This window comes from Ornithorhynchus anatinus, chromosome 10 (genome assembly GCF_004115215.2).
Source record: "Ornithorhynchus anatinus isolate Pmale09 chromosome 10, mOrnAna1.pri.v4, whole genome shotgun sequence".
NCBI lineage: Eukaryota > Metazoa > Chordata > Mammalia > Monotremata > Ornithorhynchidae > Ornithorhynchus > Ornithorhynchus anatinus.
This window is the reverse complement of record NC_041737.1, coordinates 30,097,619-30,121,854: the sequence shown is the minus strand read 5'-3', so window position 1 is coordinate 30,121,854 and position 24,236 is coordinate 30,097,619. Positions and strand designations below refer to the sequence as shown.

The window sequence follows — 24,236 nt, the reverse complement described above, 5'->3', positions numbered from 1 at the left end:
GTAAGTGAAGTCAGGAGACTCTAAATTCCAGGGACATTGGGGGAGATAAGGGAGTGGTGGATCCGTTGTGCCATCTGGGAGAGGTTGGAGCTGGAAACAGAGCACAGATATTCAGCCCTGTTCCTTCTAATCCACCCGACTTCCAAGCCTCAGTAAGCTGTCAGGCAAATCCAAAAGGACTGGTAGGGGAGTTCGAACAGCAGATTTTAGCATCACTAAAGTCATTGATTGTGTACCGCAAAATGGGGAAGAAGGTCCTCTCTATCACTTTCTGTAAAGGCCGAGATCTCCAGAGCTCTCGGGCGATGATCCACCACGGCATGACCAGGAACTCCTCTTCCTCTTCCTCGGCCTCGGCCTCTGCCACGAACCGCACCCCGTCCTCTTGTGTGGATTCCTCGACCACGACCGGAGGAAAGGATCCCTCGCTTAGCAGCCTGAAAAATTGCGAAGGACCACATTAGCCTATTAACACTAAGTAGATGATAATAATAACTGTGGGATCTGTTAAGTGCTTACTATGTGCCAGACACTGTATTAACCAACAGAGAAGATATAAGGTAATCGGGTTGGACGCTGTCCCCGTCCCACAAAGGACTCACACTATTGATCCCCACTTTACCAATGAGGCAATTGAGGCCCAAAAGAGTCAAGTGACTTGCCTAGGTGTCACGGCAGACAAGTAGCGGAAATGGGATTAGAACCCAGGTCCTCCTGACTCCCAGGCTTGAGTTCTAACCACTAGACCATGCTGCTTCTTTAGCCAACACTATCCAAACCAACACAGACAACACTATTAACTTATTCTGACAAGAGGAAAAAAAAAAAAAGTTCAACACCTGTATTTCGAAAGCATTCATTACACCACCCAAGCCAACTGGCATAGCGCAGTCACTGAATCAGGCATATCATAGTCACTGCTCCTCAGCACAGATTTAACCCATGTCCCAGGTGAAGCGATGAGAGTTACTGGGAGAGAAGCCGATACAGTCCTTCTTCCTGCAGTGATTAACATGCTTGTTCCAGATAAAAACCTGAAGAATTAAGAAGGTCCATGCCCCAAAATCCAAGTACCCCAAGATAACCAAATTTTGAGAATTTGCAGTGTGCCAGCATGGAAGTATTTACTGCCTATCATTTTCTGGAGGCATCATAAAACCAGGAAATGCAGAAATATGAATGAATTTTAAACAAAGTGCCTTTTTGTCTTGTCTTAGAAAGCATGTGACTCTGACAGTGTGGCTTACTCTCTGGCCTCTTCCGATACTCTGGAAATGTAATGGACCATGAAAATATAGTAGAAAAGCTATCAGGTAGCTCATTACCCATCAGGAATGCAGTAATGCAGGAGAGTCAATCTACGCTATTTATTGAGCGCTTCCGGTGTGCAGAACACTGTATAAAATACTTGAGTCCTAAAGAGTCTGGAGCTCATTTTCCATTTGCTTTGCCCTAGTACTGGAATCCAATATCCCCCGTAATATTACATGTCATTGTGTTGCCTAGTAGAAACAGGGTGAGGACCTTGGGCGGTCAGAAGACCTGGGTTCGAATTCTAGCTGCACCACTGTTCTGCCGGATGCCCTTGGGTAAGTCTGCAAACTGGATATCTGCTCTCCCTCCTGCCAAGCCCTGTGTGGGCCAGAAATTGGGTCCCATCTCATCTTGTCTACTAAACCGCTTAGCAAATAGAATAATAATTCATTAAATCACATTTATTGAGCCATTACTGTGTGCAGAACACTATACTAAGCGCTTGGAAGAGTACAATATAACAATAAACAGACACGTTCTCTTCCCACAATGAGCTTACAGCCTAGAGGAAATGAACTTGCCTGAATTACTACTATTAATTTCACAGTGGTTGCCACAGCCACCGTGGTATTGTAGATTTGGAGACCTGTGACTAACATCTCGGTATTTCTTCTTCCCTTCAGTGTCTCTCGCGCTCACCTTCCCCCCATCCTTTGTCTCCCTCTCCTTTCTGACAACCTGACATTTCCGTTAGAGTTCCCTCATACCACATGGGCAGTAACTTCCAGACTTAAGGGAACCGATATCCCAGGAGCTCATTAAATGGTATAATGCCATCTCCAGCAGGACCTATATCAAGGGGCAAAGATTGTGTTTTACAAGATCCTCAACCCATATTTACATTCATCCACAGGCAGCCACAATAGGGAAGAAGACTGGGCTTATCAGTCTAGCCACTTTAATTCTCAAAGACAAAAAATCCATCTGCTAAGAACTTTCCAAGAACAAAAATGCAGTGCTATGTGGGGTTTATGACACTGGCTCTTCATGTATCTTTATATAAATGCACAGGTAAGGTTATTTTGAAAAGCACCGAGCAACAGAATATTTGGGGCTAATACGCCTATTTACAAAATTTGAAAACAAGTGAAACCTACAACATTTACTCACAGTACTCAGCTACAGTGTAAGTTTCTCTTTTAAAAGGGCTGGTTGTTACTTGGGTTGGACTTGGAGATATACTGTCTTTCTCCCTTTACTTTCCTGCCTGTCAGTTTTTCTAAGTGTTCTCTATTTCTGGTTCTTGTATGCCTTTGTAAACAGTCAGGGCTACACTAGTGCATGTTTATAACTACATGTTTCGACCAGAGCATGGTGGCAGAATTGAGAACGGAATTAGGGAAATGGAATAACATAGTAATATTATGGTACTGGTTAAGCACTTACTATGTGCCAAGCATTGTACTAAGAACTAGGGTAGACACAAGTTAACCATGACGGAAGCAGTCCCTGTCCCACATTGGGCACACTTTTAATCCCAATTTTTTTACAGATGAGGTAATTGTGACACAGAGAAGTTAAGTCACTTAAGGTCACACAGTGGACAAGTGGTAGAGCTGGAATTAGAACCCACGACCTTCTGACTTTCAAGCCCGTGCTCGCTCTATCCACTATACTGTGATTGTTAACATGGATATGACTGTGTGCATTCAGTGTTGGACAAAGAGTGAGTACAATGCAAATTTTCCTTTACAAATGGCTCTTTGAAAAAGCAAGACAGGCATTTCAGAATGTTTTGTTTCCTGTGTGTTTGAGGACTTTATCAAGACATGTTTCAGTTTGAAACTTCTGCCTCTGAGGGTAAACTTATCTGGCCCTGCATATTTCTGCACATTTGAGAGGATGTATGTTCAGTGCAGGGGAGAAGACTGATGATTAGGCAATTCTATGTGTATGTGATGTGGTGGGTTTGAAGGAAATATGGCGTATGTTTATGGATCTTCTATCAGGGATTGAATCTAAATTAGTGGGTGTTTTATGTTTGAGGGAGAAGGTATATATAGAAAGGTGGATACCTGTGTGGCCACTGAAAAATTGCAGGAAACATTTTCACCCACATCTGTCTCTAGCTGTCATCCCATTTTTCCAACCTTAGGTGCCCTATATGGTGTCGGTTCAATTCTCTGGCTTTCCTCTCATCTCTATTATCCTGGGCCTCTTCTCCATCTCTTCAAATTTCTTTTCCCTCAATTTTTGCTTCTTTCACTCTTCTCTCTCTTATCTGGGTCTTCCTCACCTTCAGCTTTAGCTCATAAGCAACACCCCAATCGATCTCTCTCCTCCTCCTCTTCCCCTCATTCATTTTCGGGGGATAAGCAATTGTTTCCCATTTTTTTCTTAACGTCTTGAGGGAGATCTGACCCTGTACTTGGCACAAACATAATAACCACCACTATTATTATCGTGGTATTTAACTGCTTACTTTGTGCCAAGCACTGTATTAAATACTGGGGCTGATACTAGTTGATCAGATGAGATACCGTCTCTGTCCCACACAGGGCTCACAGGGGCAGAGAAAGACCAGGTATTTCACTCCCATTATACGGTTGACGAAACTAAAGCACAGAAAAATGAAGTGATTTGCCCATGGTACCACAGCAGACAAGTGATGGCACAGGGATTAGAACCAAGTTCTCTGACTCCCAGACCCATGGTCCTTCCATGAGGCCTCACTATTTCTCACAACCTGAGCACATCCTTTTAGAAGTTCCTCAGGGCACAGAGTGCCGTCAGAGTTCTTCCTTTCTCCCAAGTCAGTCAATGGCATTTACTGAGCTCTATGTGCAGAGCACTTGGGAGAGTACAATATAACAATATAAAAGGCAACGAGCTTACTTTCCCTCTTATTAAACTTTCAGTAGCTATTGGCCTGTCAAAAAAGGGAGACACTTGAGCACTTGAGGACGGTGGGAGAGAGCTCTGTGGGGCCACATTTCTGCACCTACTATCGCTTTTTCTGGATTCACATTTCCGGTGCACAGATTCTGGCGCCATGAGACAAGGGTCGCTGAGCTCTCCCTCCCAGGGGGGCCCACGTAGCCCATTCCCAGAAAAGGAGGATGACGGGATAAACCACGACCGCAGGCCAAGTCTCAGTCACAGAAGTGGAAAACCAAATCCACAAGCGGGAGGCTGCTGGAGGAGACTACAAAACTGGCATGGCTGCCCCAGATGGGGCCTTTCCCAGTTGACTTAGTGGGCTAGCCTCTGACTCGGGGCTGGACATTTCACACGGCTGAAGCAAATCTCTTGAAACACATGTAGCCATGTGATACCACTTGAGATGATAAAAGTGCTGTTCCAATGACAAATGAATCAAAACATGGCTCTAGATTGATTTTTCTACCAAGGATAGTGAACATTTTTAAAGAAAAGAGCCATTAGCATACTGGTCATATGCTGAAAAATATGGAGAGGAATGAAGTTATTCAGATTTGAGAGGAACATTCTAAATGTTCACAGTGGTGAACACATGCTGAACCACTCCAACCTGCCCAATCAACCCATTACTTCCCTATTCAATTGCTACTTTAATCACCTTGAAAAAAGTATCTACCTGTTTACTAGTAACCTGGGGTTTGGCATTGTACCAATTCAGGCACAATGTTTGTTGCTCCAATTTACCCCCTTTTTTTTTAACGGTATTTGTTAAGCACTTACTACGCGCCAGGCACTGTACTAAGCACTGGGGATGATACAAGTTAATCGGCTTGGATACAGTTCATGTCCCCCCACAGGACACACAGTATTAATCCCCATTTGACAAATAAGGTAACTGAGGCATGGAGAAGTGAAGTGACTTGCCCAAGGTCAGGCAGCAGAGAAGTGGATTAGAATCCAGGTCCTTCTGACCCCCTGGCCTGTGCTGTATATGTTAGGCCATGCTGCTTCTCTAGCTTAGCAGAATGCCTCACATAAAGAGTTCAATATATGCAATGATCCATTGATAATAAAAATATCCACAGCACTCCAAATTTTTACTATCAGTACTGCTGATGACCAAAGTAATGTGGCTCTATGCTGTTATAAAAATATCAGCTATGCCATAAGGAGGAACCAATGCTTAGCATAATAGTGAACCTGTTTATTCATTTATAAATGTGATTAGAATATTAAACTAGAACTTTATTCACAAGGCCCTGAAGTTTGGAATTAAAAAAAAATAAAAAACAAACAAAAAACACACCCAGCATGGCATCTGTATTCCAACTATGGACACAGCAAAGCATTTCCAGATTAAAAACTGACATATCTTTACATGACACAAAAAACACACTTACAATACAGAAACATGAATTTTAAGCAGAAATCCTTAAATTTTCAAAAGCCATTTTAACTTTGTAACTCGTATTTTGAAAGCTGTCTTATTTTGACCCCCTTGAAAATATCGGGGGGGGGTGGAGAGGATGGAACTATATGGTCTTCATTTTTAACTGTCCCCAAATGTTTATATTTTACCTTAACACTTACTTCTATGGAGAACATTTCTAGTGCAAAACAATGTGATAGTTACAATGTTTATGTTTCAAATAAAATTAGAATTAACCACAAAATATAGATTTTTGTCTTTAAAACATCCACAGCACCACCTATAGGCAGGCTTTCATAATGCATTTTTCAACAAATTTTCAACTAGTACAAAACTTCAATCAGTAGACTCATTGCCTTACAGGAACCAAATTCCCCAGAAACTGAACGATTCAATAAATTAATTGGTATATTTACTGAATATCCATTGACCCAATCTCTCATTTCTGAAGAAAACTCTATCGGGGTCTGTTTTTAATAATAATAATGTTGGTATTTGTTAAGCGCTTACTATGTGCAGAGCACTGTTCTAAGCGCCGGTGTAGATACAGGGTAATCAGGTTGTCCCAAGTGAGGCTCACAGTTAATCCCCATTTTACAGATGAGGTAACTGAGGCCCATAGAAGTTGTGACTTGCCCACAGTCACACAGCTGACAAGTGGCAGAGCCAGGAGTCGAACCCCTGACCTCTGACTCTGAAGCCCAGGCTCTTTCCACTGAGCCACGAAGTCTTCATGAGATAGATATAGTAAAATTTATCTTCTCATTTTGGGATCCAGTTTATTATTTTGGCAAGCCTGGACTAATGTGAATTTATGGCCATGGGAGTTTCTACCAACGAGTAGTACTTCCTGATTTGCCTGGGAATCTGTGTGATAGATAGCTGTCCATCTGGAATGCTAAGGGTTCTGGATTGCTACTCCACTGGATAACCAGTTTACCTAAACAAAGGAACTTCCAATGAGCTTTCACATGGACTGCTAAGCAGCAGCAGACTTTGGGGGCAGGACTGGAAAAGCCCCAGATACTGTCAGTTAAGGCACATGTATTGAGAGTTCTCAGGGTTGGTTGGAGCAGAACAATCAAAATTCAGCTCCAGGAAACTTGGGGTTAATCTGGTTCAGAGAAAAAAAAATCTATTGGAAAACTACAACATGCCAAATGAAAACTTGGCTCCTGTAGCAACAAAGTAATGAGGTTCCAATTTCAACTAGGAAAATTTAAATGTGTATCCTTTAAACTGCACTTTAATACCCCTAAACAAACTGAACAGATTAGTTTTTTAAGTGCTAGCAGGTTTTTACCGCTTTTACTTAAGTTAAAGTCATGATGAAACATACTTCAAGTTGCAATTCTGTGTACTTTCTTCTAAGTTCGGTGACTTCTTCTCCAGCCTGCATCTTCTTATACAAATCCAGCTCTGTATCCAGTAATTCTTTCTGCATCTGAGAAATTTTCAGGTTTAGTCATTATTTAAAGCCACCCTTGTCACCTTTACTTTTAGAGTTATTTTGCTGAGACACTAAGTTACAAAACTATTTTAAAAACATGCCAAGTACTTGGATCGATACCAGTCAGTAGACTGTGTATTCTTGTCTAAGGGCCGCATTGTGCCAAAGAGAGACGGTGTGGTTCAATAAACATTCCTATGCATGGTCTGGGGACTTGGAGTTACTAATGCTAATGGGTTCACCAAGAAAAAAGGATGCAGATCACCAACTACTATCATGGCACTGGTGTAGAGGTCACGGTGAGACTATCAGGAGCATACTTTTAACATTCCCTTACCAGATAGCGTTATGCCAAGTCCCTTAGATGTTTTTAAAAACCTCAACAAAACTACTCCACTCCAATCTCAAAGAACAGATTTAAAAAAATAAAATGTAGCATAGTAAGATAAGGGTATGATCAGGTGCCATTCCTCGTTTCAAGAGATTTGAAACCAAAATAACTTGGTCTGATTATCAAGTTATGTAAAATTGGGAACAAAATCCTTGGATACAAACTGTAAGAGCAGCCTTAACTGGCTGAAGTAGGTGACTTGGATGGACTTCTGATATGTCCAGAAATGACAATGATAACCTTGTTGAACCAAGAAAACAGTATGGAACTATAACTGTAACTCCTGACTGGAAGTGTACTAAAGCTGTGTATGTCTTATTTTCCTTGGAAGATCTCTTCTTGTGCTCATTTCTCCATTTTTGTGTGTGCAAAAATGGTCTTTGCTTTGGCTGTGTCTCCTGAACATATACGGTTCTTGATCCAGGTGCCGGGATGAGTAGACCAGCTGACCCTGGCCTCTCCCTTGATGAGTATAGTCCTTCTCTTTCAAGAGCTCCTCAACAACTACCCCAATCTCCGAAGCTTGTTTTCTTCATGGAGAGGGATGGAATAGCCTCTGAGAAAAGTTATTTGGGACACAGAGCAAAAGACTGCTAAGGAAAATAAATCGCCACCCACTGAAAGACTGCTTAGAGTCTGGCCATCCAACGTCCAGTGAACCGATCATGGCCCCCTCTGACTGGATCTGACTGGAAGGGAAAAATCCTGACAGGGAAAACCAGAGGGAGCTCTCCAACGATAGTGCCCAAGAGAGGTAGTTAGGTTGGTCTACCACCTGGCAACTTAAAGGAGACTGGGGATATCAAGACTAAGAGTTTACTTTTCCCATCCTGTCTCCAAATGGCATTGTGTGAAAATACCCGTAAAGCTCAGTGAAGAGGGAGGAGAGGAAAGGGGGCGAGGGAGATACTCAATTGGACGAGGAGGCCTAAACTCTGGACTGCATGTCGACTCTGGACTGCAGATAGGGGAGCAGCCAGATAAAGGAAAAACCGCCAGTTAGGATTCGGGCACTGGAAATAGAACTGGGGATTCTTTGTTTGCCTGTCCTGTTTGGAAAACAAGGACAGTAACTATGGGGGGAGGCACAACCACTGCCTATGGTCATTTATAAGCAAGTGAGATAACACACATAATAGTCTAAATTTCTTGGAGAAAGTCAAAGGAAATAGGTTTTTCAATTAAAAGCACTGGCCGGCTATGGAGGTATACAGAAGAGATTTCTAGAAATAGTAAAAGGAGGGGTACCTGAGTTTTGGTTTTCACACTTTTGGGAAGAGAACCTCCAGGAGAAACAGCTTTCAATTCATCTTTTAACTTAGTGATGCTATTTGTCAAAGCCTCCAAAGTTTTCATGATTTCAGCTTTATCTTCTGACTTCATAGTTTTGTTCTTCTCCAGCTTTGAAATTAACATCTACCAAAAACAGAAAATACTGAAATATCTGAAAAACAGTTCTTCACAAAGAAGTTGTACTTGAAGGGATAACAATGATATGAATAATAATGATAACACTGAATAACTGTGGTACTTGTTAAGCGCTTACTATGTGCCAAGCAACGGAAATTACAAGAGAATCAAGCCCAACACAATACCCGTCCCCTATGGGGCTCAAAATTAGGATGAGGAAATGGGTACTGAATCACCATTTTCACCTGAGGAAACATGCATAGAATCCAGGTCCTCAGACTCCCAGGTCTATGCTCCTTCCCCTAGGCCAACACGACCACCTGCCCAGTTTCTGCTTGCAGGTTGTAACTTTGGGATTATCCTTGACTCCTTTCAAGCTTTCAACTCTGACACCCAATCTGCTCTTAAAATTCCATGTTTTCCCAGATCGTCTCCCTTCCTCTCCATCCACATGGGCACAGATTTATGGATCTCATCATACCCTGACTAAAATGCTGCCAAGGAGTTGCAAACACAGCAGGGTTGGGAAGAAGGGCAGAGAAGAGAGAGGGGCAGGAGTGTGTAAAGAAACAATAGCTTCAGTACCAACAGGACAGAGACAGAAGCAGCATGGCCTAGTGGAAAAAGCACAGGCCTGGGAGTCAGAACTTCATGGGTTCTAATTCCGGCTCTACCATTTATCTGTTGTGTGACCTTGGGCAAGTCACTTCACTTCTCTGGGCCCCAGTTTGCTCATCTGTAAAATGGACACAGACTGCGAATCCCACATGGGACAGAGACCCAACTCAATTTGCTTGTATCCACACAAGCTCTTAGTACAGTGACTGGCACATAGTACAGCGCTTAACAAAAACCAACATCATTATCATCATTATGGGCAGGAAGAATCCATGAGGTATGCTGAGTGTTTACTGTGTGCAAAGCACTTATTCTAAGTGCTTGGGAAAGTATGATATGACAGTTGGTAGGCACAGGCCAGTCCACCTACTGGTGCACCCCACGTACACACTGATTGCAGCCTATTCCCACTTCCTGTTTCGTTCCGACCTGCTCCCACAGAACTTCTTCCTTTGGCCTTACTCCAAGCACCCAAAGGGTTTTTCCAGGAAATGCCCCACTAACTCTGCACCCAGATGACCAAAGAGGCTGACTCTGTCTCTCATTCCTCCCTCGACTATCCTGAAGCTACCCTTCTCTCCTCCTCGTCCAAGTGACCCAATACAGATCACTCCTTTTCTTCCTCTTTTACCCCTCCACATCTGTGCCCTATCCTCCCAGCCAATCGCTGCCCAAGAGTCATCTCAGAAGAAAGTGACCCAGACTGTACTTTCAAATTTCTAGAGAAGCAGTGTGACTTATTGGAAGGCGCTTGGGCGTCAGAGGATATGGGTTCTAATACCGCCTCCGCCGCTTCTCTGCTGCGTGACCTTGGACAAGTCACTTAACTTTTCTGGGCCTCGGTTACCTCATCTGTAAAATGGGGATTAAAAGTGTGAACCCCTTGTGGGACAACCTGATTATCATGTATCAACCCCAGCCCTTAGAACAGTGCTTGGCACATAGTAAGCGCTTAACAAATACCATTATTATTATTATTATTACTTAGCATAAAGAGGAGCAGGGGAGCAGGAAAGCAGCATGGCCTAGTGGAAAGAGCACAGGCCTGGGAGACAAAGGGCCCGGTTTCTAATGCCAGCTCCACCACTGTCTGCTGTGTGAGGTTGGGCAAGTCACTTCATTTCTCTGGGCTTCATCTGTAAAATGGGGATTCAGACAGTGAGCCCTGATTAGCCTGTATCTAACCCAGTGCTTAATACATTGCCAGGGATACAGTAAGAGCTCAACAAATACCATTAAAAATACATTAACATTCATCATTTTATGAAGTTGGTAGAGACAAGTTTTTATGTAGAACACTGGGATTATTTTTTCCACTTTTCCAATGCATCAATACAGATTTAGCTATCCAACATGCAGCTGACATAACTACACCAATTATCATAACTAGACAAGGCCAGGAATTTAGACAAGGGGGACACAACAATGGGAAATTCGGAGGTATGTATTACTCCTAGACCTCATTACACTGATTGTCCCAAGGACCAAACTAGTTGTTCAACAGAATAAGATCATGTGATATTTAATGGTATAAAGCATTTCATTTTAATTTAAAAATACATTCCTATATACTTAAGCTGATATATTTTTAAAGGCAATTTTTCCTGTCATTGCTCCTCCTCTGAGGGGATTTAAATTTCATCTGCCATTACATGAATTTGGATAAATTCCCTTTAAGCACTAAGTCACCCCCCCCCCTTCAGGCCCACAACACTTATGCACATACCCATAATTTATTTAAATCCCTGTACCCCCTGTAGATGGTAAACTCCTTGTGGGAAGGGAACATGTCTACCAACTGCTGTATGGTACTCTCCCAAGAATTTACTACACTGCATTGCACATTTTTAAGTGCTCAATAATTACCACCGATTGACTGAATTTTGAAGTGTGGGCAACCCAATTTGCACTACTTACATTGTTACTTCTGTTTTTTCATAACTCACAACTAATAACTGTAAACCATTCATCTTATATTTAACTCAAATACTTTACCTTCTGAGTTTCAATGTGCTTTTCTAAAATCTCTTGCTTCTTTTTTCTCACATCTTGTTGAAGTTTTAGTGCTTCCTATTGAAGGGTGGGAGGTAAAACTAAAGATTAGGAAACCATATTTTCATAGGATTTAAATCATAGACGAATGTAAAAACTGCGAATGAAATCATACACAATCTGGAACTGTATACTCAATTTTCTTTTTCAATTTTCAAAACTATATCTACTTAAAATATAAAATACCAAAAGGCTATATTTTTGGCTATATACACTACATATATTATTTTTTCAAACATAAATTGTGATTTCAGCAGTGTTTGAAAGCAGTAGCTGACCACATCCAAAAAAACAGATCAGAAAAGCAAGGTAAGAGCTATTTTTTTCCCCCAGTCATCCAAGAACACGGTAAGTCGAGCTCAACCGTTTTAGACAGTTCAACCTAATGGGATCTGGCAGCTTTCAACGGACCCCTAACTTCTGCCTCATCCTATGGATAATCAGCTTCCACTGTACTTTTACTTTCTAATACTAAAGGTCACGTGATGTCTTCAATATATTAAAGTGGCCCCGATTTGATTTACCTGTTTTTTTTTCTGTGCTTCACTGTTGTCTAATGCAGAGGTGGAAACCGTCGGCAAGGATTTCTGTGCAGCCTTTAAAGCAGCCGGATTATACACAGTTTTGGTTAGGCCAGTAGAAGTGGAGAGCACCTACCCAGACAAAAGTTACTTTTGTATAGATCGAACCACTTCGATATTTCTAAAAATCAAGTCCCTGTCTATTAAAAGCTTGAACACGCGACTGAACATACATCTCTGCTGTGGAAAACCACCTTAAACCTACAACACTCTTGATGCTCATCACGGGCAGTAAACCTATTCAGCTTTTTAAATACGGAAAATGAAAGGTATTGCCTGCATCAGACGTAATGATGACAGTGATAATGGTATTTACTAATAATGCTACGGAACAAGCACTGTACTAGGCTCAGAGGTGGGTTCAAGATAATCAGGGTTAACAGCCTGAGTTGTTAATAATAAGCAGGATGTTAATTGTCGGTATTTGCTAAAGGTTTACTGTGTATGGGCCACACACTGTACAAAACACTGGGGTAGATACAACTACCACGTCTGCTATGTTACCTTGGGGAAGCCACTTAACTTCTCTGCGCCTCAGTTACCTCATCTGTAAAAGGAGGATTAAGAGTGTAAGCCCCATGTGAGTCAGGGACTGTGTCCAACCTGATTAACCAGAATCTACCCCATTGAAAAGAATAGTACTCAAAAAGCAGCATGGCCTAGTGGCAAGAGCACAGGTTTGGGAGTCAGAGGACATGGTTCCGGCTGTGCTACTTGTCTGCTGTGTGACCTTGGACATGTCACTTCACTTCTCTGTGCCTCGATTACCTTACCTGTAAATGGGGACTAAGACCGTAAACCCCACAGGGGACAGAGTCGCCAGTTTGTAACTTGTGTTTTAACTCACATCTACCTCAGAGCTTAGTATGGTGCCTAGTATGTAATAAGCGCTTAGCAAATACCAATAAAGAGAACAAAAGAAAGGAAGGAATGGGGGCCTGACGAAAGCATGTGCCTCTTGCCTGAAGCTCCTGGCCTGGGACCTCTAAGCCCACCATAACTTGCACGAGCAAGAAGCCGGGGGCTTTGCATTGGGCCTTAAGAGGTCTTCCTTCCCCTACAGACCATAGCACTCCCCATATTGTGGAGAGCCAAACCAAGGAAAGCCTGGAGTTATCCCCAGGCCCACAGACTTAGAGAAACATGAACTTCCCTTCCCGTGGAGACCCATTGCAAGCTAGGGAACATTGCCCCCTTCGGCTTCTAGGGATGACTTTTCCCCAGTCTGGGTCGGAAGAACAGGGGCAGGTTCGAGAAGGAAAAGTTCAAGGGTTATGGAAGTAACCTCCTTAGGGCACCCGTAGGGTTGAGCCTAACTGTCCCTCATCAGGACCCCTCCTATATGACCCTTCAAGTTTACAAACTACTGGGGGCATCCAGGTCCGACTGCCAGAGGCCAGCTACTGCATCCCTCGCCCACTTTGGAAAAATTAATCCCTAGAAATGAAAACAAAAAGTCTCAATCGCCTAAAGGTCTATACGTGTGAGAACTAAGCAGTAATCTCTAATAATGTGCACTGCACTGTTGTTTACTCTGCAGAGTCCATGCCAAACTGGATCATGTGTGGTCAATGGGAAGACATTTCGAAATGGAAGGAGAAGGGAAAGTAATCAGAATGCCAAGGGGAGGAGCGACTACTTCCCTGAATGTTCCCAAACCTTCCCTTTTAAGATGGAGAAAAGCCAAGCGTGAGATTAGAAAAAAGAGATTGTCTATGAGCAAAGGTTGAAAACCTAGGTGCTTTCTCAACCTATGAACTCTTCCTACTCTCTGCCTTTCAACCCTCCAAGGAACATGAGAAGAAAGATTCGGTATACCCTCGGTGCAATGAAGTAGCACTCTCATTAAGACATAACTGGGATTTCACAGACATTTATAGCTGAAAATATTTTTGAATCCCTGTCAAATACCCTATAGAACTCTTACCTTTTCAGTTGCTGAAAGAGATGGCTTTGCTACAAAACCCAACCTGTCCTTCACAGACAGTTTAGTTACACTCTAAAAGAAATAAAAACGAATATTTATTATTTTCTCCCCAACACATGGTGTCTGTGAACACTTTAATTACTGTAGTTCAAGAACCTGAATTTAATGTAAATGAGGAGAGGAGTTGGGAGAATCCTGACCAAACAGACAAATATGCAGGTAGGGAGTTCTAGAACACACGTTACATTCTGATGAAACCTGCACTCGAGATGCTTACTCTTTAGTATTGACTCATTCCAACCCTGTATACAAGTATTTGATCCAAAAACAAGGCAGGCAGGAGCATACAAGCTCATCTTGCTCTCTAATTCCTTAACCGCCTTCTACCCAGTACATGCACTGAAAACCTGCAATGTGGTACAATAGAGTGTATTCAAAATAATAAATGGGGGTGCTGGAGGAGACTGAATAAACAGTTTTAATGGCTTTATAGAAATCCTTTCTATCATTCTCAAGAGCTATCGAGCATATTCCCAGTGAAACTATGCCTTATATCAGCAGAAAATTGCCCCAATTTTAGTAGATAGATAACTTAACCATCAAAAACCTTTGCATTTTTATGCCTAATTCCAATGATGGGAAAACACCGGAGCAGGAAATTTTAGTCCTGTATGACCATGAAAAATGAGCATCAAGTACCCTATATTTACATATTTAGAAGATTTGAAAAAAAAATCAAACACGTCAAGCAACAGAGTAAAATACACAGGTAATAAAACTGAAGAATTAAAATGCAGCAAGACATATTCGTACCTGAGGAACATCTGTACTGGCACTCTGAGCTTCTGCGGGTTCAATGTTACTTGTAGGTACAGGGCCTAACCTCTCTTTCACAGACTGTTTCACAACAGGTAAACTGGGTTGCTGGACCAAAGGCTGAATTACCTTAAAAAAAAAAATTCAAATGAGATAGCACACAGGTTGTAAACTCGTCCTCTAGAAACTGTAAGTTCATTGTGGGCAGGGAACATGTCTACCAACTCTGTTGTATTGTACTCTGACAAGGACTTAGTACAGTGCTCTCCACACAGGAAGCATTCAAACACCACTGACTGATACAGTATCTATTGCCAATATTAACAACTAGTAACACCATTATCTTTTGTGTGCACATTTTAAAATTAAATACTAATGTTTATCCTCAGGATTCCTCTGCAAAGTCATGCAGTTTCAAGAGAACAATCGTGTGAAAAGTGTATGCACAATAAACATACTAATGAAAAAGAAAAATTCTGACCATTTTTTATTTTAAATAGCTTAGTTTCCTTTTAAACGGCACAGAGGCATTGATAATTTCCCAGGAAAACATTAGTCGATAAGGTTATTATTATTATCACATGCTGTCGAGTCATTTCCGATTCAAAGCGACTCCATGGATATATTTTCTCCAGCAGTCAATAAGTCGGGTCAGAACAGGGATTTGCATCAGAGTGTTAGAACAACTCTCCCAAGATAGTATGCAATATTACTGTGGCACTACAGACAAACTGTGCCAATAGGAAGAGAAAAAGGAGGAAGATAGAATTTTAAAGAGGTGTAATTTAGTCCTTTAAAATTGTGATTACAGGAAGTATTCTCCATCCAAGCCTACAGGGTACAAACGGGCAAAAGTAGAAGGAATTTGAAACCAAGTGAGACGTCCATATCTTTGCTCTTACTTTCTGGGTGGTAGTCGGAAGCTGCTGAGTGACGCCTTCTCGGTGCCAATAGACTTTAATGAAACGGTTGTTTAATACTGCTTCTGTACTTGATATTGCTTTCTTTGCTTCTTCATAAGTTGCGAACTGGATAAGGGCACCTTCGGGATCCCCATGGTAGGCAACCTAATGTTTAAAAGACAAATCCAATGACCAACATTCCAAGCAAATCTATTCGAATTGCCACAGTTCCAGAAGTTATTAAAATAAAGCAATACCATTGGTTTCTTTTACATTTTCCTTGAGTTGACTGTTCTTCAACTGACACTGGAAAAAAATTCTAGCCCTTGAAACATTCAAGGTCATATCTGAGATTATAAAGTTGGCAGAAACAATCCTATGCAAAACCGATACACCTGCCTGCATTGTTCTTAAGTAATGATACATTCTTGACATGCTACTGTGTTTGTCCTATACAAGTCCTATTTCTGCTTCCAAGCCCGCGTTGCGGTGTCCAGAGCTTTGTGACTCCATTGCTCTAAGAGAGTAGTTTCTCTTCCTACTGCTGCTAGCAAAGACAGTCTGCTTCTTGCCAACAGGACTCCCAACCCAAGTGAAGCTACAAGCTATAGGAACCCAACAGGGCCTGAAAGAAGGATGGAAGGACACCAGGATTCCATAGAATTAGAGATCTCTTACACTACAGTGCAAGTATGGGCTGAGTGGAAAGAGCAAGGGGCCTAGAGTCAGGAAGGCCTGGCTTCTAATCCTGGCTCTGTCACTTGTCTACTGTGTGACCCCGGGCAAGTCACTTCTCTGTTTCTCGGTTTCCTCTACTGTAAAATAGGGATTCAATACCTGTTCTCCCTCTTAAGTCTGAGAGAGCCCCACGTGAGTGCCAGATTAATTTATATCTACCCCACTGCTTAGAAGAGTGCTTGACACATGCATTCAATCATATTTATTGAGCACTTACTGTGTGCAGAGTACATGCTTAACAAATACCATTTTAAAAAGTACAGTATCTTTGAAGGATACCATCCTTTTATGATTCATACCTGTAAGTTGACCAACGTTCCAAACCTGCTGAAGTGCTCATTAAGTTTGCTGATATTATTTAATTCTGGAGGAATCTTCCTCAGTTCGAGCTTGGTGTTTTCATTTCCAAACTGAACTTTCTTCTGAAAACCCGGGCTGTTTGTTCTGTTGAAGTTTGGCCTAAGACGAAGTTAAAGTTATTACAAATTTGTGAGAAAATTATGCATTAAGGTTTGTGCTTTTTCATCACGACAAGTTCTTATTCTGAACATATCTAGCCAAAGCCATACTTGCTAAATAAACCCTTCAATTAAACTAGAAGATTCCTAGTTCCCACTCCTGACTTCATTCCAATCCTTTCTTCTCGCTTTCTATAGACTGAGTGAGCCCAATCGATGACGTTTATGGGCTTCTACGACACTCAAACCATCTGTGACTCTTCCGCTGAATGTCGCTGAAGTACTAGTACTGGTAGCCTTTATTGAGCATCCACTTGGTGCAGAGCACTGTGCCAGACACTTGGTAAGCTCATAATCAAGCGAGACCTACCCTCCCGGACATAGATGCCACTCTTACAGGGGTTGGGGGTAGGTTTCTGGGGCAAAGATCGGAGAGAAGATCCTGCCTCCTAGCACTGCCTAAGGTGCTGGCAGGTAGCTGCGCTAGGGTGGAAAGATTTCCAGCTCTGCTCTTCTCATCCTTGCATTTTTCACCCTAAATTTTAGAACAGTACATTCTATGCAATAGAAGCTTAATAAGTACAATTAATGCAGGCTCAACAGTCCCCCAACCATGACATTAGCCAGGATGATAGAACTGAGGGCAAAGGGAAGCAATAAAAATAATTTTGTTGAAATTATTAAAACACACACCCTATTGAAGAACATTTAACCTTTCATTTCAGTTCATTAAAGGAAGCCTGTGTAGAAATGTGTTTAGGAAACCTAAAACCTAGCAATTAAAAAAACAGTGACAAAACATTCAAATTTTCCTGCTCTCTCACTTGTCAAACCAAGTCTTCTTTGGAGGAACTCCAGTTTCCCCTGCTCCGATGGTCCTTTTCCTTGACTCTGAATCCACCACTATCCTCATACTGCTTTTATTGGGAGGTTTTTCTGTATAAAGAGAGGAGAAAAACTGAACTAAATATTAAGTCCCATTAACACCTGGTAATATTACACTAGACCGAGTTCTTTGGATTTTGGAGGGTTTTTTTGGTTGTTTTTAGGGGAGAGGGGTGTTGAGATACATGAGGCATGACAGGTTCAATTGGAAGTGCTTCCCCAAAAAGGACCGGGGACTGTTCCGGAACCAGAAACAAGACCCAGAAGTCCCTCTCCATCCCCTTTTCCAAGATAGGGAAATTCACTACATAATTTCCTGAGTCTAGCTCTGCTGACGGTCTATCATATGCTTTCACAAAGCTCGTGAAAACCCAATACAGTCTTGGGGCTGTTCCCTACACTTTTTCTGCTGCAAAGATCACATCTGCTGTGCTAAACTGATTGAAAGCCACGCGGTGATTCTAGGCGCCTTCTGTCACCGATATCTTTGATGGATCAATTCAGAAGCAGACTGGCTAACACCTGGCCAGCAAACGAGAGAAAGGAGATGCTCTGATATCGGCCACAACTTGATCTTTCACCTTTCTCCTTGACTGCTGAGAAAATGGGAGCATCTTTGAGATCTTGTGGCACTTCCTCAGGGTCCCCATATGTTGCAGAGGAATTGTACAAGCGTTTAACCAGGGTATCTCGTCCTTGCTTGTAAACCTCAGCGGAACCGCGTGCTTTCCCCATTGTTCAAGGCCTTATCTGCTGCGGTGACTTCCTCATTGACTGGTACATGTAACCCACACTGGCAAGATAGAGGGCTTTCGGGATTTTGAGAGGCCCCCTTTCTTCAGTGACCGAAAGGTATATGGACGAGAAAAACGCAACTTTCTAGCCATCTCTTTGGGACTCCCTCCTGAATGGGACGAGGCAGGAGCTGTCTTGACTCTTCAGAGGAACTGTGACGACGTTAACGGGGCCATGTAATGCTTTCGACAATGTAAAGAAGCTCTTGATTTCCCAAGAGTCTACTTAGCTCTAGGTCTCTGCCACTTAAGCGTCTTACCCTTTTCTGTATGTATTTCTTAACTTGATGTGCCCTATTACTCTCCCACGTCAGCTATGAGCAGAAAAAATTGGAACGTTATCCCCTCAAAACCCGACGGTGGGTCCAAGTGGGAGGTGGGGGAGGAGTTGGGGTGAGAAAAACACTTATGCCACGTTTCTTGTACCGCACACCAATGCCCATTCCCTATGCTCTCCCCCAACCTTAAGAAAACTTGGGGAGGTTAGGTGCTACCTGACTTTCCCTCATGCTCCTGGACCTCTGATTATAATCCCATTGGGCAATGTCTAACACTATGGACAAAGCTAGTTTGCACTGCAATCCAATAGCTATATGTAAAACTTTGGAAAACCGCAGAGTTCGCGTGAAAATAATACTGTGCATCGCAGCGGCTCGCAAGTTATACCAGCAGGGTCATGACCCCACCGAAACCCTGTAGGTCAGTTTGAGTACCTCTGGGTGGCAGATCCATGTCTCCTGATGTAAGACCTATCAAATTGGGCCTTTGGGCATGCACTCTATGTCGATACATCGGTCTGGAAGTGTTTGTGATGCTTGGAGCTTCGGGATTATACCCATCTGTGTCGTATGTATCTGGTAATACAAAAACTGTAATTACACAACAATTATAAAGTCCGGCTTCATAATGGCAGTGCATCCTTTTTGGGCTACTAAGTGGACAGAAAAGGCATTCTGCACACTAACCTTAAGGCACCCTGTTCAAAAACCCATTGAATAATATTTTTAAAAAATAAAACTCGGTCTCATCTACTCTATTCCCCGATGCTAAAGATTTTGAAATTGAGCCACGCTGGATGCTTTGAATCGAATACAGAGTGCAAGTCATCAAGAAATCTACTCCTGGTAGTCTATTTAAAAAAATAAAATAGGAATATAATCCCACAAATTGTGGGATTGGCTGGTGTAATGAGGGAGCTCCTTGTTGACTCCCAGACATGTGCCAGCCACTTGGTGGATGCAAGGTATAGCTGCTATGCCCTAACGAAAACAAAAAGTACTTTGGACACAAAACAGACAAAAAGATTTGTGCCCAGTGGAGAGGGAAAGAAGACAGGTCAGTGGACTGAGGAGCTAAAGCAGGAACCTGGGAGTAAAGAGATGGAGGCTGGGACAGAGGGTCAGGCCAGCAGAAGGACTGAGGCTGTAGTACTTGACTCTCCCAAGAGTTTAGTATAGTGCTCTGCACATAGTCAGTGTTCAATAAATTTCACTGGTGATGACGGCGATGATGATGAGAGGAGAATCAGAAATCGAACCAACTACTGACGATGGGAAAGACTGGAGGGAGGTCAGGCCAAGAGAGAAAACTGAGGGGTGGGGAAGTGGAGGAAAGGAGCAGAAGGAAACCTGGACAGAAGGGAGAAAAGGCCACACAGGTAAGGCAGTTTCACAAAGAGAAAAAGGTTAATGGGAGGCATACATCCAAAACACACACACACACACACACACACACACACACACTCTCTCTCTCTCTCTCCCCCCTTCCTCTTCCCCCCTTCCACTCCCCTACACACAAGCAAGAATTCCCCTTTTCCCTAAAGCTACAAGCCTGCCTACCCACCCAGAAACCCTCCCCTAGCCACTCACAAGTATCCAGACCCAGAAATATATCTATTCCTACCTACACACCCAAACACGCACGCAAAAACACATATTCTGCTGCCTCCCCCAGAAATGCAGGAATGTGTAGGTGCTGCTGCTAACTCAAAGAAATCTCAAGGTGACATACTCACAGAAGGAGATCCACACATATGAATAAGAAGCAGAGAGAGCACCAGAATATTAACAGCAGAGAAAGAGCACTATGAGAAAACGGAGCAGAAAGGGAAGAACGAACGAGAAGTATGTCATCTGGGTACCCCAGACCGACATCAGGTAATCCTGCCACGGTTAGTAAGGGTACCCGCTAGGAGTGTGCCTTCTGTAAAGCACTAGGCTAAACCCTGGGGTACACACAAGGTAAAGAGATTAGACGCAGTTCCTGGCCCGCGTGGGGCTCCCAATTTAAACAGCGAAGGTGCATTCCGAAATAAAAGGCTAATACTGCACCTGCGGTAAAGAGGGAGGGCGGGGCAGGAGGCGGCTGGTGGTGCATTCCCGTTGTTACCACAGTAGGAACGGAACTGGTTGCGGAGTTTGGAGGAGCATCCATGCCGGCTGGTTGCAATGGTGGCAGTGGGGGAGGTGGTCCTGCCCAAATCGGAAGAAACAGAGTGCCGTTCACAACCTACACAACTATACTGACTTCACACATCTGTGGGCGGGGGCGTGCCTACCAACCCTGTCACAGTATACTCTCCCGAGCGCTTAATACAATGCTCTGCACACAGTGAGCGCTCAATAAACACCACTGATTGATCTGTCGATTGGGCATATACAAATCTTTGTCGGTTGATTTTGTGAGGGGAAAACAAACGCTGATACATGGTATTTACTCTCCTATCTTTTAATGTTTTCCTAACCTCAGATGCATTCTGTCCCCATCAAACCACCGAAACACTTATACTTAATGCCTGGGCTCACCGCATAGGAGAGAGGCTGTTCCCTCCGCCCAACCCCTGGCCCTGATGCCACTGAGTCTCCCCTTGGCTCTGCTCCAACCCAGAAAGGGCTCCAGCAGTGTCGACGTGAAATCTTAACAGCCGTGGCGGCCGCTGAGGCTTCTGGGACCACTGGGCTGAGCCCTGAGGAGTCTGAAATCCTGCCGCTCCTCGCGTGGTTACCGTTGTCCACGTCTTTTCTTTTTTGGTTACGGTTTTTCTTACACTTCTTTCCCCAACCTGCTCCTTGCCTGATCCTTAATCTCTGAACTCCTTAAGAGCCAGGGCTTAAAACAGTGTTTTGCACATGGTAGGTGCATAATAAATACTATCAATACTACTTCTGTTGCACCCAGGAGCAGGGTTTAAGCTACTTCCAGATATTCATCTGGAAACTGCTTTCTCCACGTTGCATGTTTTAAGAGTTGTGGCAGGGAAGAATCTTTTTGCCTTTGCTCCCAATGAAAGAACAACACAAAAACAGGGTTTATCGATTTGCTTTGGAATCCAAAAAAAACACCGAGGAAGTTTAATTCTAGTACTTGCAAAGACTTCATATATGCACTTCAGAAAACACCTAAAATCAATATAATTTTCCCAGGCGATGCCTCGTAAGGCAGCTTGTCTATTACATGTAAGCTCACTATGGGCAGGGAACATATCTACCGACTCTGATACATTATACTCTCCCAAGTGCTTATACAGTGCTCTGCACACAGAAAGGGCTTAATAAATACAATTGATTATTTGAAAAGCCTGAAAAGCTCCTCATTAGTCTGACCTGTTTGGGGCATATGCATATTTCCTTCCATTCGCCACCTCGTACTACTTGGGCATGTATCTGGAGAATCATTGAGAGATAAAGATTTGAGAATTGGTTAATTGGTAAAAAATTGAATGCTTTAAAAATAAAATGCCTAAAATACTAACAAGCCCGACAGGTTTTACAAGAAGAGGTTAAGTTTTTTCTTCCTAATAATTCAGAATCCAAGGGCAGAGAACAAGACAACCCGAGAGCGAATAAAACTAGCCATTTCAGGCTACTGAAACAGAACCTTTGATCCTAGAGACTTCCACCCCACGCCAGTCTTTGTTCCCTTAGAATCCTGCATATTTTGGGGTTTGGGGTTAAGTTCACTAATAAAATCATGCAGAAGGAAATTCGGAGGGCAACTTTTGGGGGAGGGGGAGATGGGGGAAATTTTTTTTTGTCCATTTTACCTGTGACGGGTGGAAGGCTTGGTGGCAGTGGTCCTGGAGGGGGTACTGGTGGTCGAAGATTCACAGGCGGAGGCGTCAGAATAGGAGGAGGAGGGGGGAGTCCCGGAGGAGGGGGTCCTTCAACGACAGGGGGTTGGGCTGGGAAAGGCAGCATTCCTGGAAGATTCACATCTTCTACAACGACGGGGTCACTTCCATGATCGAAAGGGCACATGTCTCCTCGCATACAGAAACCCTTTTCTGGAAAGGAAAATACAATCAAGCCACAGAAAAATGTGAAACCCCTTCCCTCCCACACCTTCAGTGTGTACACTTTCAAACCAGTTTAAAAATACCCACATAGGTGTACAGCTACTTTTAACACAGGAGAAATACTCATTATAGAATAGCAGTTGCCTATTATTTCCAAATGAGGAACCACGTATTGACGGAAAGCATACACTGCTATATACAGTGAATCTTCAAATTAAAAAAAAAATTTTTAAATGTTTTGAGTATGAGTAAAAGTGAGTGGCAGTTCCAACAAGAGTAGTAAGAATAAATAACTGACTAAAAAAATCCTCCAATTCTTTCCTTGATTCACCCCCAGCCCCAAATCTGGCTTCCGCCCACATCACTCCACAGAAACCACCCTCTCAGTCACCAATGATCTCCTTCTTGCCAAATCCAATGATCTCTACTCCATCCGAATCTTCCTCGATCTGTCAGCTGCCTTTGACACTGTCGACCACCCCCTTTTCCTGAGAACATTATCCAACCTTGTCTTCACTGATACTGTCCTCTCCTGGTTCTCCTATTTCTGGCTGCTCATTCTCAGTCTCTTTTGAAGTCTCCTCCTTTACCTCCCACTCCCTTAATGTGGGAGACCCTCAAGGTTCAGTTCTAGAACCCCATCTATTCTCCATCTACACTCACTCCCTTGGAGAACCCACACCTAATTTAATCTGAAGATTGAGACCTGGCCGTTTTCCCTCCAGAACCCTTGTGGAGGTTCATGTGAAAAAGTACAGAGAAGCTGGGTTCTAATCCCACCACTTGTCTGATATGTGACTTTGGGCAAGTCCTTCACTTCTCTGGGCCTCAGATACGTCATCTACACAACAGGGGTTAAGTCCTCCTCTTTCTAACTTAGAATGTGACTTCTATGAGAGCCAGGGACTGCATTCAACCTGAATCCCCTCTAGACTGTAAGCTCATTGGTATACTGTACTCTCCCAAGAAAGTGCTTTGCACAGTGCACAGCACACAATGAGCGCTCAATAAATACAGATGATTACCTTGTATCTACCCCAGAGCTTAGATCAGTGATTAAAACCATTAATAAACAAGGGGGGGGGGAGTGGAGGCAAGACCAGTGAGGAAATGAATGCGCTAACTGGAACTGATTCAAACCTGGACCAGTGGAGAGCATGGACCAGTTGCAGAGGGAAGGGGGATATCCTTCCACAGAGGTTCTGGAGGGAAAATGGCCAGGTCTGAATCTTCAACAGATTGAATTAAAGACTAGAAAGGAGAGTGCTACAGTTGTGGTCTTCAGAAATGGGAAGGA

The 24,236-nt window shown here is 43.0% G+C and overlaps 1 protein-coding gene across 13 annotated transcripts in view; it reads right to left on the bottom strand.

The window, feature by feature from the left end:
- RBM26 (RNA binding motif protein 26) overlaps window positions 1-24,236 on the bottom strand; it is a 77,666-nt gene that overhangs the window by 20,067 nt on the left and 33,363 nt on the right. For 4 of the 13 annotated variants that reach the window (XR_005660473.1, XR_005660472.1, XM_029074066.2 and 1 more), the window contains exons 7-20: window positions 22,688-22,927; window positions 22,248-22,307; window positions 20,976-21,116; window positions 19,359-19,514; window positions 17,791-17,902; window positions 16,808-16,967; window positions 15,771-15,935; window positions 14,866-14,997; window positions 14,053-14,124; window positions 12,069-12,197; window positions 11,488-11,562; window positions 8,713-8,880; window positions 6,963-7,067; window positions 237-437 (exon numbers count right to left, since the gene is read on the bottom strand). Coding sequence is in view for 6 of the 13 variants with exons in the window: in XM_029074066.2 (XP_028929899.1) it covers window positions 237-437; window positions 6,963-7,067; window positions 8,713-8,880; window positions 11,488-11,562; window positions 12,069-12,197; window positions 14,053-14,124; window positions 14,866-14,997; window positions 15,771-15,935; window positions 16,808-16,967; window positions 17,791-17,902; window positions 19,359-19,514; window positions 20,976-21,116; window positions 22,248-22,307; window positions 22,688-22,927 (1,916 nt within the window). In the remaining 7 variants the exon portion in view is untranslated. The remainder of the gene's footprint in view (window positions 1-236; window positions 438-6,962; window positions 7,068-8,712; window positions 8,881-11,487; window positions 11,563-12,068; window positions 12,198-14,052; window positions 14,125-14,865; window positions 14,998-15,770; window positions 15,936-16,807; window positions 16,968-17,790; window positions 17,903-19,358; window positions 19,515-20,975; window positions 21,117-22,247; window positions 22,308-22,687; window positions 22,928-24,236) is intronic. The other 9 variants (XR_005660475.1, XM_029074071.2, XR_005660474.1 and 6 more) reach the window with 6 other exon arrangements.